At 30.8% G+C, this 13,930-nt stretch overlaps 3 protein-coding genes across 3 annotated transcripts; 1 reads left to right on the top strand and 2 right to left on the bottom strand.

Moving 5' to 3' along the window:
• Positions 1–1,629: 1,629 nt before the first annotated feature.
• LOC107188306 (charged multivesicular body protein 7) lies at positions 1,630–3,736 on the top strand. Its single transcript, XM_015576582.1, has 6 exons — positions 1,630–1,769; positions 1,845–2,141; positions 2,235–3,006; positions 3,287–3,482; positions 3,559–3,642; positions 3,696–3,736. Exons 2-6 carry the CDS (start codon positions 1,852–1,854, stop codon positions 3,734–3,736), a joined length of 1,383 nt encoding a protein of 460 aa, XP_015432068.1. The 5' UTR covers positions 1,630–1,769; positions 1,845–1,851.
• Positions 3,737–4,610: 874 nt separating this feature from the next.
• On the bottom strand, positions 4,611–8,574 carry LOC107188307 (limulus clotting factor C-like). The gene is made up of 8 exons (XM_015576583.1): positions 8,485–8,574; positions 7,810–7,849; positions 7,328–7,711; positions 6,692–7,098; positions 6,393–6,608; positions 5,336–5,634; positions 4,942–5,269; positions 4,611–4,869 (listed from the first exon to the last, which is right to left on the bottom strand). Exons 1-8 carry the CDS (start codon positions 8,525–8,527, stop codon positions 4,640–4,642), a joined length of 1,947 nt encoding a protein of 648 aa, XP_015432069.1. The 5' UTR covers positions 8,528–8,574; the 3' UTR covers positions 4,611–4,639.
• Positions 8,575–8,930: 356 nt separating this feature from the next.
• LOC107188308 (tRNA pseudouridine synthase A, mitochondrial) lies at positions 8,931–12,107 on the bottom strand. The gene is made up of 6 exons (XM_015576584.1): positions 11,966–12,107; positions 10,190–10,579; positions 9,672–10,008; positions 9,343–9,598; positions 9,131–9,276; positions 8,931–9,055 (listed from the first exon to the last, which is right to left on the bottom strand). The coding sequence occupies exons 1-6, from the start codon at positions 12,036–12,038 to the stop codon at positions 8,986–8,988; spliced, it is 1,272 nt and encodes a 423-aa protein (XP_015432070.1). The 5' UTR covers positions 12,039–12,107; the 3' UTR covers positions 8,931–8,985.
• Positions 12,108–13,930: the final 1,823 nt, after the last annotated feature.

Here is a 13,930-nt window from a genome sequence, read left to right as displayed (position 1 = left end):
TTCTTTTTTTTCTCACCTCTTCTTTTCTCTTAGTTAATTGTATAGTATAGTTTTTTTCTGCCGCATTCTGTACTAACTTTTAAGCCATAGATTAAGTTTCAAACACTTTTGTACCTCATTATTCTTAACCGCAATAAGTGCAATATAATAAGACGGACCAGACTACGCGTACTCGATATTTGAGTCTTTAGTCTATACACCTCTAGATTAAGCCACGTTCTCCTGTTTTATACGTTTAAGGAAATTCTTTTTGTTTATTGTTATCATTGTTATGTTTGTTATATTTTATATGACTAGCTACGTATCTTTTCCTTTACGCATACCAGACAAATATCATGTCTGGTGACTTTAGTCTTCATCACTATCGTCGTTGATGACAGGTGTCACTTGCTGTGTATGTCTGGACTGTGCATGTCAAGCAGTCACGTTTACTGCAATCCACCAAATAATTATAACGATTGGTATTCATAATATAAAAAGATCATGTATGTATTTAATATCGAAAAATACTAGTGGAAGGAGAAGCAGCGAAATAAGAAAGTAGACTGTGGACCCACAATTATTGAAGATACATGCTTTTAAAACTAAACTCCATATATTCATTGAACGTAGACAATTACAAACAATCCCGTAAAGGAAAAGATATGTAGCTAGAGAAACGATGCGATGAAAACTGCTTAAAAATTATTTTTGTACATATGTTAGAATAACAATTTTTTAAACTATTTTTAAAGTGCTTCTAAATAAATACTGGTTATTGTCATGTAGATAGAAGTTATTTTATTATAATCTACCACCTGTTGTAACGCGGTTTCAACCGAGGCCCGCGCGAGAATTATACATTAAACGTTGTTATTTTATTCTGTTAACCGGTCTAGCAGCATTAATCTATTACTTTTCCTTCTTTGTTTGTGTCGTTTAACCGGAATCTCCTGTCGCAGGGAGCGTCTCTCTTTTCGATATCTGCGGACTCTGGGCGAATTTCGAGCTATCTAGCGGCGGTTTCTTTTCTTCTCGGCCGGCCGGTGGACTTCGGCCTCATCAGGGGAATCCGGTTTTGGTCCGGTATTTGGGAAATATCGGTCGGCAGTCAGGAGAGTGCCTGGCGCCCAGAAATACGGTTTGAAAACTCGCGATGACGCGAACGAAGGTATGGGGCCGGGAGGGGAAGCTTTGTACGTGCCGTGTAACGGCCGCCCGACCGGCCGAATTCACGAATAACGAAACAACATACACATTTAATTTTGTGATTTAATATTAAATAATCATATAAGTACTTAAATATCGATTGCAGATGCATTTAGATGAAGTGTAATCGATTTAATTTATAATAAAGTAAGTTGCGCAGTTCTAATACATTTGTGAGGTGAAGCTGCAGTCAGAATATTAGCAGGTCTCTTTAATTTCTGACGTCACATCATGACACTAGGCCTGTTATATTTTTGCTGCTAGTTTACTGTCAATACTGCTGTAGCAGACCCTCTAGCAAATTTGCAGCAAATCTGCACATCATGTCTACAGCAGAATCTAGTGATATTTGCTTAGAACAGATCTGGCTGACTGGGAGTATAGTCCGCCATTTTCCCTCAAAATCCCTCACCTGGTCACGTTAGTTGTGTTGTTCTTTTTTATGACAATTCTGTATGTGATTCTATGTGCATCTATGTTACGTTTCAGTAAACTAATTTACCATGTGAATTTTTTCATCAAAGCTTGTCAATGTTTAACATATTCAATAAACATTCTTTTCATATTAACTACTGGAAAAAGTAAATATGATTTTAAAACAATTGTCACAATATTAGATAAAAATATAACCTACCTGAAGTAATGAATTTTTTCAGCTGAAAAATGTCCGTAGATACGAAAGACATGGATAATAATTTGCCATTACCGCCGCAAATAATGCCAAAATGTTGGAATGAAGAAGACAGAATGAATGCATTATTTTCGCCTTTTCGTAGTAAATTGACAAATCCTCTGGATTGGTCATCTAAATATAAGTTTTGGCAAAATTTAATATACGAATGGTTGAAATATACAATGCAATGTAATTTTTCTATCGCAGACTTGCATGTTGTGTTTAAAAGAAAAGGATGCACACCACTTTGTTTAATAACTGTTGTTGAAGAGCTTCTGCGGTAATATTAGTTCTATTACTGTTAACAAAAGACATATATTGTTGAAGAAGGAAATATTTACTCATCGTTATTAATCTGTGTGTTATTTTTCAGGAATAATGAAATTATTCCAGAGGCTGAATTTTTAAAAGAACCTTGTGATTCATGGGCTGCATGGTCAGTTGACATATTTGTGAAAAGACCTCTTACATGGTCATTTTCTAAGGTCAAAAGTTATATTGTAAGCGAAGAAATTAATAAGGAAACTAAATATATACATTTGAAAATCCTTAAAAATTTAGGAGAAAGAGTCTTCTCAATTTTAGAAGATAAAAAGGAAAATATTCTTGTACCATTTTCTGAGATAGTAAACAGTTGTAAATCTAAAATAAACAAAAATATATCAGATAATACTATAATGTTAATCTTAATTTGGTTGAGACGTGAAAAAAAAGTGGCCTTTACAAATAATGCTGATGAGCATGAGTTACTGATCAAAATAACGGTTCATTCATCGGATAATATAACAGAAATTGAAGAAGCACTGTACAAATTAATAAAGCAAGAGAATGAACTTGTAAAAGAAATACAATTTATGGAAGAACTAAAAATTGATATTATAAATCAGGTTAAATGTTATTTAGCTAATGGTTTACGCCAAGTAGCAAAGACTCACTTAAGAAAGAAAATGGAGCTAGAAAATAATATAGAAAAACGATCTCGAACTCTCGAAAACATCCGCGGTCTTATATCAAGAATTCAAGATACTCATACGAATACAGCTGTACTATTGGCTTACAAAACAGGATCTGATGTATTAAAAAAATTGAGTGAAAGTGGTCTGTCGGAAAGTAATGTTAGAGATGTTATGGACGATTTATCAGAAGTGAGTGAAATGTTAAATGTTGATAATTTAATACAGTGCTGTTTAAGTTGCTTCCTGGGAGGCAAGAGCTTTCTCTCACCATTGTCCACTGTTTCCATAGTGGAGACACGCGGCTAAGAACATTTACTAATAGAATTGTTTCCTGTATAAGAAATCGTAACGTCTGTTGTTTGGAAAGGGAAGCAGGCGTGTGGAACGGCCTTGACACTGGACAGCACTGATTCAATACTATCCTTCTTTTTTATCAGAAATGTTTAACTATATTAATGGTACATTTTAGGCTTTAGACGAACAAAAAGAAGTACAATCTATTTTATCAGAAACCTTTGAAAGTGATGATTCGAATATTGACTTGGAACAAGAACTAGAAGAATTAATGAAACTTGATGAATCGGTTTTGCCTGAAATACCAAGTACAACATTAAGGTCCAATATTGATGATCTTAAAGATGATTTTAAAAAATTACGTGTTGGAAGTAAGATGTGTATGAGGTTATGAATATAATATGTAACTCTCATTACAATACAATGTGCAATGTTTTTTTCTTATAGATACTGTTGTTGCATCCAATACCTCTTCATTGAAAACATCATCGCAAACTATTAAAAAGAAGAAGACCTTAACTGAACCTGAATGTATGTAAAACGTTTATCTTAGTAAATTAACAAAATATCTTTTTTGTACAAAGGTTGTCTTTACAAATGGATATACTGGCTCTGTGATATTTAAACATACTTAATGCATACTGCTTTCTTTTATTTGTACACACTGAGTATAGTTTGAGACATTATTTGGTGTTCAACCACTACTTGGAATAAAGGAATGTCATGTACTTATCATGTAAATGCAATGATTGCGATTTTCTAAATGTATACATATATATATACATACATACATACATACATACATAGATACATACATACATACATACGTAAATAACCTATAAGTTTTTAAAGTGTGTCAATTTACTTAGATTCAATTCGTATTTTAAAATCTATTTATGTGTTCACGTATTATTTCATTTTACTCCTGCTTCTTACTATCATAATTTATTTTTGAATAGTTTTGTAATTTTGAGTATTCTGTATATTAGTGTATATCATATATGTACATAATACTCCAAATATACAGGGTGTCCAGTTGCACAAGAGAAGTATAGCAGATGTGGATTCTACACACAAAAATATTAATATAATTGTTAAGTAGAATTGTTTCGCGTTGGAACAAACTTTTCCGTGTATAAGATACATAAAAAATAAGAAAATAAATCCACTTCAAGCAGTTTCTCTGAAGGTAGATAACTAGCTATTACAACACAAAACAAACTGTAAGTCGAAAACAAGGTCATATGGGGTATATGTTTGTATGAATATTTTTTTCTTATTTTAGTGTGTAGAATCCGCATTTGCAGTGTACATCCCCAAATTCAACTGGTCACTCTGCATATACAGTATATGTAATTTATACCTTTATTATACAAAATAATGTACGACATTACAAATGTAATATATGCAATATGATTGTATGAGTACACTGTATGATATTTATTCTATATAGAGTTTATATATTCTTGCAACGTTTTGTAAGAATAAATGTTAAAAATTATAAACTAAATTTTTAATCTTAATCTCATTAACAAGTAGGTAGTAGTCTTTTAATGTCCAAGGCAAGGAGAAAATTTTGTATCCATGAAATATGAGTGGAAATGGCAGTATATAAAGAGTACGTGGTACTGTCACATTGTCTACTTCCTCCTACTACTTGTGTACCAAGACTAACGCTAACAATACCTTTCAAATACCACAGATATTCTCTTTGAAAAACTAAACCACCGCCACTATCGCCATCGCAAACTGACGATCCTGTAATTTTCATACTTTTAGTTAACTTTCAAGTACCACAACAGATGTATTATGGTTATTAAATTTACTAACCATTCGTGTAACCCGCACAAAACTTATCAATTGTAATAAAGTTTTCTGTTTGCAAAGCATTGCTTACTTCTTTGCATTTTCTGTGCGAAACATACGGCAATGTAATTGTTTGCAATATGTAACTAGTTGGACCTGTAGAAGTTCTACCAAATCCGGCAACTTTACCGAACATTCCAGCTTCTAACAACATGTTATTAGAAAAGTCCAAGCAAATTGGTAATAATAGCGACGAAAATACAAATGCTTCTGTGATCTCTAATATGGCTATATCTGCAACATAAGATCCAACCAATCCAGTGTAGCTACAAGCAACGTATATACTCTTTACCTGAAATACATTAATAGAATATTAGACATCATTTTTAAACAAATAACATAATTTAGATTTACGTACCCGTGCTTTCTTCACAATTACATTATTGTGGAAAGGAGAATCGTAATCTCTATAAATGTTGCCCGTTGCTATATAATATTTTGAGGGATCATCTACACTCCTGGTATTGTCATTATAAACACAATGCGCTGCAGTAACTAAAAGTTTCTCGTGTATAATAGATGCACCACACGTAAATTCCTTAGGCGCGTCTAATCTTTCTGCTCTATACAGTGTAGCATGCCATGGAAATTCAGCAATATTAGCTTGAGTTCCGTTTACAATGAGTGGTTTGGTATTTACCGGAGTAACACCGCACACTAAAACATGTATTTTTTACATTACTATACTACTACACTCAATTATATAAGTATTACGTGACTAATAAAATACATATAATAAATAATAATTACAATGTTAATAATACGAAATAGTGAGTAACACTTTTAATTTTTGTATTAAGTTGATATGTGTTTACTAAGTTAAAAGCAATTATAACAGAGAATCAAAATATTATTTTCAATAGTAATGTACAAGGCAGTAGAAGTGAAACAGTAATCCGCAAGAGATAATTCACATTCATTTTTATAATTAGAAATATTCTGCAGGAATGGGTAATAAATCTGAAGATCAATAAATGCACTATATATTTATTACACGTGTAAATATAATTTCGAACTAGTATGTGAATAGTATGTGAAAATAAATAAAAACTCATAATACACATTTATTATTCTTCTATGCACTACAATTCTCATTTAAACTTCTCTGAGCAGTACTGTAATATGTAATGTATGTGAATTATCTCAACATATAGACAAAATATATCATTTTTATAGATACAAATATCATTTGTAATATATTTTTAAGTTTAGATTCATATATCTTAATATTTTGTAATAATATTTTATTTAAGCCAGGTCTAATTTCTTTAAATCTGGTTTAATTTCTATGACCTTATTTTTATGTATAATGATTTTATCTTCTGATATTTCTACCAGCGTAGAATTATACTCTTTTACATTAATTTCCAATAAAATAGAAGTGTCATTAATGTAAACACTTATTAGTTGCGGACCTGGAATGCATCTCATTGGCTCCGGATCCCATTGACCGTTTTCATTACATCTAACTGATGTAGGCGATAGGAATGTTGTATCGCGGCGGTAACTATTGCGACATGATAATGTTGCGACTGTACCAGGCTTAGGTGATTCACATGATATGTAATTATGCCCGGCATATGAACAATCTGCCCTTATTGATGCTGAATTTACATTTTTGCATCGTATTTCTGAAGTACAGAAAGTCACTCATAATATTTTGATTTATTTGTACAACTATGTATTAATATATTGTGTTCTGATATTTGCTTACCTACACATGCAGGAATATTTAACCATTTACCCCCTAACCCGCAAACAACATCAGAAGAGCCCCTGATTTTGTAACCAGGATTACAGCTGTAAATTAAATATGCTCCTGGTTCAAATTTAACATCATGTTCAGTATCGCAATTCTCTCCAGTGGCACATTGTGATTTATGTAACTTCCAGAAACCATTTTGTGGTTGTGGCGGTACACTACAAAATATTCTTGGTTTGAGTGTCCACGAGGGTGTTATCGGAGGTGTCACAGGCTGTGGACGTTCTGTTGAAGTAACTGGTGCTTTACATAATCTTGGATCTTCATCTGAACCATCTACACAATTTGTGACTCCGTTACACTTTAAATCACCATCAATGCAAGCGCCATAACGACAACGAAAAAATAATTGTTCGCAACTATAAAAATTATTGAAAAAATATATACGATTAATAAATTCAATGCCATAAAAATATGTATTAACGATAGTAAATTATTAAAATAATAATAATATCATAAATAATATATAATTTGTACATAAAATATGTATATATTTTTTATACAGTCAAAAAAATTACTATGCTGTTACATGTACTGCAAAATATAACCCAGTATTTTTTTATACTTTTTTTATACTTTGTAACTTACGGAATTGCTCCACACTGAATGAATGTTTCGTCGGAATTATCAGTGCAATTAGAAGTACCATCGCACACATTGCTTGCAGAAATGCATTGCCCGTTATTACATTTAAACTGACTTGTTGAGCACTTTGTGGATGCATTATATGAAGTATTACATCTAGACAATGTTTCATCGCTATTATCAACACAATTTTTCACACCATTACAAGCTGAATCTCCATCTACACATGCACCATATGCACATCGAAATGCATAGCTAGGACATGTAATTTCTGGTTTGCTGCATTCTGCATATGTTTCATCAGATTGATCTTTACAATCTGGTCGCCCATCACATAACAATACACTTGGTATGCATTCTCCATCCTTACATTGAAATCTTTCCAAGCTGTTTAGAGAAAGAATAATTACGACTTTGTTATTTGAATGATTATCAAATTCATTATAAATAAGGTAAATGAGTCATATAGAAGTTTTTAAACTCACCCACATCTACTCCTCTGACCATATCCGTATTCTAATATACCTGTAAAGGAAATAAAGATATATTTTTTATTTTTGAACATTAACAATATGTTGTAAATTCTATAACTCTTTATACCATACAATTAATATCTATATATGTTCTTACACCTTATTATACATTACGATTTTGCGTCTCAATAATTTATAATAAACTGTTTAAGAAATAATGTAATTGCATTTCGCGATTTTCTATATATATTAACATGAATTTTTGTTAGTGACATATGAATGCATCAGTTCTCCAAAGTTCAAGGTCATTAATAAACTGGTTTTGAAATCTGTATAATGGTTTTTTTATCTAGCTTACAGTATTGCAATTATTAAAGCATGCTTTTAAAGGTTTTTCTGATTAAAACATACAAATTAATAAAAAAATTTTGATTATATATTAGTGGAAATTTTTTAAATTCACTATATACAAATAAAATAAAATATAATTCTTTGTTGCATTGAAGATAATTCTTTATATTCATTTATTGAAAGTCTACTAAATAAACATGGAAATTTCAAAACTCGTTATTAGAACAAATAATCTTTAAAATATTTAAAATTCGTACTTTTAATTTTTTCTGTAATTTTCAATATAAATCAATTCAATAGATTATGCAATCACGTACTACAAATATGTATACTTACTACAGCTAATTGTTAAAATAATGGTAATTACAGTGTTCTTCATACTGGTGAAACAAACTGTTAAAAATCACGAATCACCTCTTTACTCGGTACCTGCCGATCGTTCACTGAACTTGAGTCAATCTGGAATTACCCGTCTTGAACAAACGTGAGTTCTAGCTAGTCACATTTCTTGTATGAGTGCAGAAGGGAAAATACGCAACAGACATATGAAACATATATGTATTCTCATTTGAAGATTACGCGAAAAAGATAAATGTAAATACTATACAATTGATATAACATACCATTTACCAGATAAAGTACAAAAATAATGAATAATCGACTTTGGTAATTATTAAATGAACAAAGATAACTTAATTACATGTTGAAGGTGAAATATGACTAAAATATAAATTAGTGAAAAACATGGTGCGTAAAAATGACATAATTGTAATTATTACAAAGTATATTTTATACATGTTTAACATATAAATACAGCATAATTTTAGTATATTCATATTATTCTGCTACAGTAACTTTGTATGCAAACCTCAGCGGTGTAAGAAAACATGTCAACCAGTGCAATGTTCTATTTTATGTTGGTTAAGATAAATACTTTGTATGAGTTATTACATAAATAAGTAATTATATAAAAAAAGGATACATTTTTTCTGTTGCTTCTGTATCTACTATACTCTTCAATATGTAATCCTTATAAAATTTTTCCACTTCTTGGTCGCATTCTTGCCAATCTAATATTTCATGAATTCCATCATTTCCATACTTTCTGTTATAATACTTATAATGTACCTAGAAAAATATAAACTTCAAATGTTATTATGTTTTTAGCATTTATTTAAATTTCAGATAACTTACATGATGTAAACTTAATCCAAGGCCTGGTGCAATAGGAATATCAATTTTTTCTAATGCAAATGCATCTTTAATAGTGTCATTTTTAATTATGTTTCTAGATATTCCCACAACCATTGATACCATTTTTCTAATCTGATGTAACATGAAACTTTGTCCTTTAATTTCCAATACTGCAAATTCTATGTCATTTGCAACAAATGTTTCGATACAACGAAAATACATAATATATCGGTAAGCGCTTGGATCTTCTGGTCTTCTGCAAAATTTATACAAAAACGTATAATTTGTCTGTATAGTACAATAATATTTTAGCAATTAAAATAACGTACATTTTTCCTGTAAAATTATGGAAATTATGTGTGCCTTCTAATAATTTTAGAGTTTCATTAAGTTTATCAAGCATATCACTGGTTAACCGATATTCAGTATATGGTTTGCCATCTATCATAGAAAGCTGTTCAAGACGTTTATCTGGGTCTATTTCTTCTTTTGTTTCTAAAAATTGTGGATCTTCTGGAGCCAATGCAAATGTGGGAATAACATATCTATATGTTCTTGCATCACACTGAATTTTGCTATTAAAATTTTTTGTCACTTTTTTTACACCAAATATCCTAATTTCCTTGGGAAGCTGTTCATTTATTATCTCTCTATTTACATGTCTTGCTGAAAAAGATTATTCGAGTGTATGAAACAAATAATTTTTATCATGCCTAGATATTATAATCATATGTTATTTGTCTATCTTTGATAGTAGAACATTATTCTAATCGATGAGTCTTATATATAAGAATAACACTGAAACATTAAACATTATATAAAATACAAGGAGTAATATTCTACTCACGTAGCTTCAAAGAAACAATTTGTCTAACTGCTGACACAGATTTATCTGTCCTCGCAGCTCTCTGAAATTTAATTTCCCGAATATCTTCAAATTGTGTCTTTGTAATTAATTCAGATTTAAATAAAGCAGTCAGTAAATCCTCTTCTATCGTTTTCTGACCACGATTCCTTTGCATTCCAAAATAATCTCTCCCAAGATAACCCATCATTAATACATATTTGCTTGTTTTAGGTCTCTCCACTTTTGTAATTTCTTCTTCCTCTACCTTTGGCACTTTCAGTGCAATTTCATCGTCCTCATCAGTTACATGTCTTTTATTACTTTGAACATCATTCGTGTTTTGGATATTTTCACTGGTTTCAACAGACATGTTTTTACAAAAAATATTATCTGAAGATAAAAAATGTAACATACCTATTAAATTTTGCATCTTTAAATTAATGAATATAAGCAAGCATTTATGAACATAATGAAAAAATTTTGAGAGTAATATATATGTAAAACAGGATGAGTTACACAATTGCAACTATTGATACTCTTTTCTTTCTTTATTGGCAAGAAAAAGTACAGTAAAAGGACACATTGAACCAGATAACCTAATTTCTTTTTAAATATATGTCATAAGTGTATGGGCATTATTGTTTTAAAATAAGAAAGATGTATTTGTTATATAACTTGATTCCTTTGAACATTTTGTATGTAAAACTATTACAGTGTACTATTTTAGTACATTCTTGTTCAACATTCCATTATTATACAAAATGCATTTTCTTGGCTACATATTTATTTTTTATTTTAAATATCTCGAATTTTAATTTTCTAAACATGTTTCTTACTACAATACATTTACATGCAGAATGGTTAAAGAATCTAGGAAAAATAAAAAGCATTATTAAAAAAAATATTGAAAGTAGACTCTGTTAATTGTTTTTTCTGCACCATTTTTTTACTATCGACAAAGTAGAAACAAAGAAACAGTCCCAATAGCATTACACACTTTGCATAGCGTCATCTTTTATATAAAATTTATTTCATTTAATCTATGCATATGAAATGTTATTTATAATATAATGCCTCATAATCAAATACCACACATATAATTTCTATATTTTTCTGAGTAAATTTATAATTTTATAGTTGTTTAGTTTTGAGCTTTGAAAACTAAAGTTAAATATAATTCACATTAATGTGATATATTTCAAACAATATATGTTCCTTTTGTTATTGTCTTGCTGATACTATTGTTCAACATAAATTTTTAATGAAAATTTCTAAATCATGTAAATAACTGGTGAAACAACTGGTCAAAACTTCTGAAACCGAAAAAGTTAACTCTAGGGTTAACAATGATTTTCAATTTTTTTGAAATACATAATAGGAAATCTTTTGTTTATTAATGTGTGACATTATAGTTAAATGCTGTGAAACTTGCATTGCATACTATATTACGAAACTGAGATTTCCAATCACTTATATTTCATATAAATGAACCTAATATAGTGTTGCATAAACATTTCTTAATGGATTATATTATTATTAATGTATATTATTTATTTATTAATGTTTACGTAATTCACGGATGAGTTATGAATTTATAAAAAAATGTAAATAAGACGACAATTTATTTTCTGTACTAGGGACTAGTTATATTAAATAATAACGTATAAACAGTACGAAACCTTATTGAAATATTTAATGTACTGCAATGTCCAGGTTACAAAATTCTATAAAAAATGCACGAACATCCGCATTTATTTAATAAATGATATATCTTACCAAATTGGAGTCTTATTAAATGAAACAAGGGTAAATTATTGTTTTCACAGCTATACTTTAAACTGCGAATCATTTGAGCAAAATATTTAAAAATGCTCTTAGAATCAATTTAAAAAGTTCTTCCTATTTAAATATGCACGTTTATAACCTAAAAAAATGGAAGATTGTAAACATAATTTACGGTTAGAATAAAGACGAAGAAAATTATTATACTGTTAAACGAAACACATGCTAACTTTTGGTGACACTGTAATTGATAATGACATCGTAATATTAAAAACTTTTTAATGTGATCAAAATTAGCACGATTCAAACCACACGTATGTTTATACATACTTAATGCAAGTGCAGTGGTCGCATCGGGTCCACTGGTTTGCCTGGGTATAATGAAACGTTAAAAAGTCAAAGTTGTCCGGCTAACTTCACTGAGGCTATTAACCTCTGTTGCGATCCTCGCTCATGCCACGTACCGATATATGTCATAAGCTCCAGAGGCGCGAAGTTTGAATCGAACGACACATCTAATAGGAAAGGAGGGTAAGGGCACCGACTAGGTATAGAATAGACCTATCATCCAATGCTTTTTTCTGTCCCACGTTCATAGGGCTACGTAGCCCTGTTTCCATTTTAGTGTCAATATCCGACGTTACCGATAAAGCATGAATTCTGAGTATTATTAACACAAATGAAGTGTTATATATTCCATTCATATTATGTGTATCTATATGATTTCACGAGAATAAAAATATCCGATGCTTCAGTTTAAGGTTAAAGGATAAATATGACAGTCATGAAACATGAAACGGAAAAGTATATATTTTTTCACTTAACTACAAGATAATTTATTCTAAATGCATCGTTAATGGACATTTTTATTAATGTTACTTTTTACATGTTCTTGTTTTATTCGTTTTTATATCTTGCCTTACATTTGTATATTTGTAACTGATAAATTCAGAATAGATGTAGTTTCATAAATAGTTTACCAAATCCACATGTGGGAGAATATATACACCGCTTTCATTAACATCTACATATTTATAATTTATATGGGAGTGTGAATAGTTTTACTGCCTATTGTAAGAATTTTAATACGCACGAACAATTACTTTCTGGCAATTGGTAAAGTTTTACATATGAATTTACTTACACGTTATTTACTTCCAAAAATTTTATTTATTGCGAGTAATTAAATAATGAACGTATGTTAATATTCAGCTACGTGTCTCTCAAATTAAGTGAAATACAGAAGTTTTATATTCTTGAAAATTAGTGTCAAAGAATGCAACAACTGGTCAGATTAGTTTCGTAAATAAATCGAAACCCTGTATCGGCAAATTGTTTTTTATGCCATCAAATATCACACGGAATCTTTTAGGAAGTAGTAAAATCATTTACACAAATTCAATGAAATACTTTCAGGTGCCCAGTTTAGGGCTATGAAATTAGAATGTTCAAGAAGAGGTAAAAAAGTTTCATATTTGCAATTATTTTGTGAAATGAATAATAAATAAGGGTCTTAGGGATTTATACTGGAGAGGTAAATCTTTAAAAGGAACATGGCGCTTAAAAAATTAGTTAAATATCATATTTATATGGGGAATATGAACATCATAAATAAACGAGAGCGGTAGAGCGAGTTACGGTATCGGTGCTCTCCGTCGGTGTCGACGTGTACCGAACAAGGCCGAAGATGGTCGGAGCGGGTGAAAGGGAGAGAGCGAGATCGATAGAGCCAGCCGCGGTATCGGTGCTCTCCGTCGGTCCAACGCACTACTGACGTTGCGTCACACAGTTTATTGACCTAGACGTGTACGCCGTGTACCATTTTTTTTTTTTTTTTACGCGGGGGAAATGCCTTATGCACACCCTGGAGTCCTGGGGTGGGACCCCGAGGTAGTGTGGGACTCGCACCCACTAAAACCACCGCGGCAACCTTCTCGGGCGGAACTCGGCGGTGGCGGG

This window comes from Dufourea novaeangliae, unplaced genomic scaffold (genome assembly GCF_001272555.1).
Source record: "Dufourea novaeangliae isolate 0120121106 unplaced genomic scaffold, ASM127255v1 scaffold134, whole genome shotgun sequence".
NCBI classification, from domain to species: domain Eukaryota; kingdom Metazoa; phylum Arthropoda; class Insecta; order Hymenoptera; family Halictidae; genus Dufourea; species Dufourea novaeangliae.
This window is presented reverse-complemented; position numbering and strand designations above follow the sequence as displayed.

Excerpts from the sequence above, each read along its gene's own strand:
- LOC107188306 (XM_015576582.1), top strand. The coding sequence starts at position 1,852 with ATGTCCGTAGATACGAAAGACATGGATAATAATTTGCCATTACCGCCG. Across the intron at positions 2,142-2,234 it reads GTTGTTGAAGAGCTTCTGCG|GAATAATGAAATTATTCCAG; the intron begins GTAATATTAGTT and ends GTTATTTTTCAG. Across the intron at positions 3,007-3,286 it reads TTATGGACGATTTATCAGAA|GCTTTAGACGAACAAAAAGA; the intron begins GTGAGTGAAATG and ends GGTACATTTTAG.
- LOC107188307 (XM_015576583.1), bottom strand. The coding sequence starts at position 8,527 with ATGAAGAACACTGTAATTACCATTATTTTAACAATTAGCTGTA. Across the intron at positions 7,712-7,809 it reads GGTCAGAGGAGTAGATGTGG|CTTGGAAAGATTTCAATGTA; the intron begins GTGAGTTTAAAA and ends TTCTCTAAACAG. Across the intron at positions 6,609-6,691 it reads AAATATTCCTGCATGTGTAG|AAATACGATGCAAAAATGTA; the intron begins GTAAGCAAATAT and ends TCTGTACTTCAG.
- LOC107188308 (XM_015576584.1), bottom strand. The coding sequence starts at position 12,038 with ATGATTCGCAGTTTAAAGTATAGCTGTGAAAACAATAATTTACCCTTG. Across the intron at positions 9,277-9,342 it reads TTGGATTAAGTTTACATCAT|GTACATTATAAGTATTATAA; the intron begins GTAAGTTATCTG and ends ATATTTTTCTAG. Across the intron at positions 9,056-9,130 it reads ACAGAAGCAACAGAAAAAAT|AACATTGCACTGGTTGACAT; the intron begins GTATCCTTTTTT and ends AACATAAAATAG.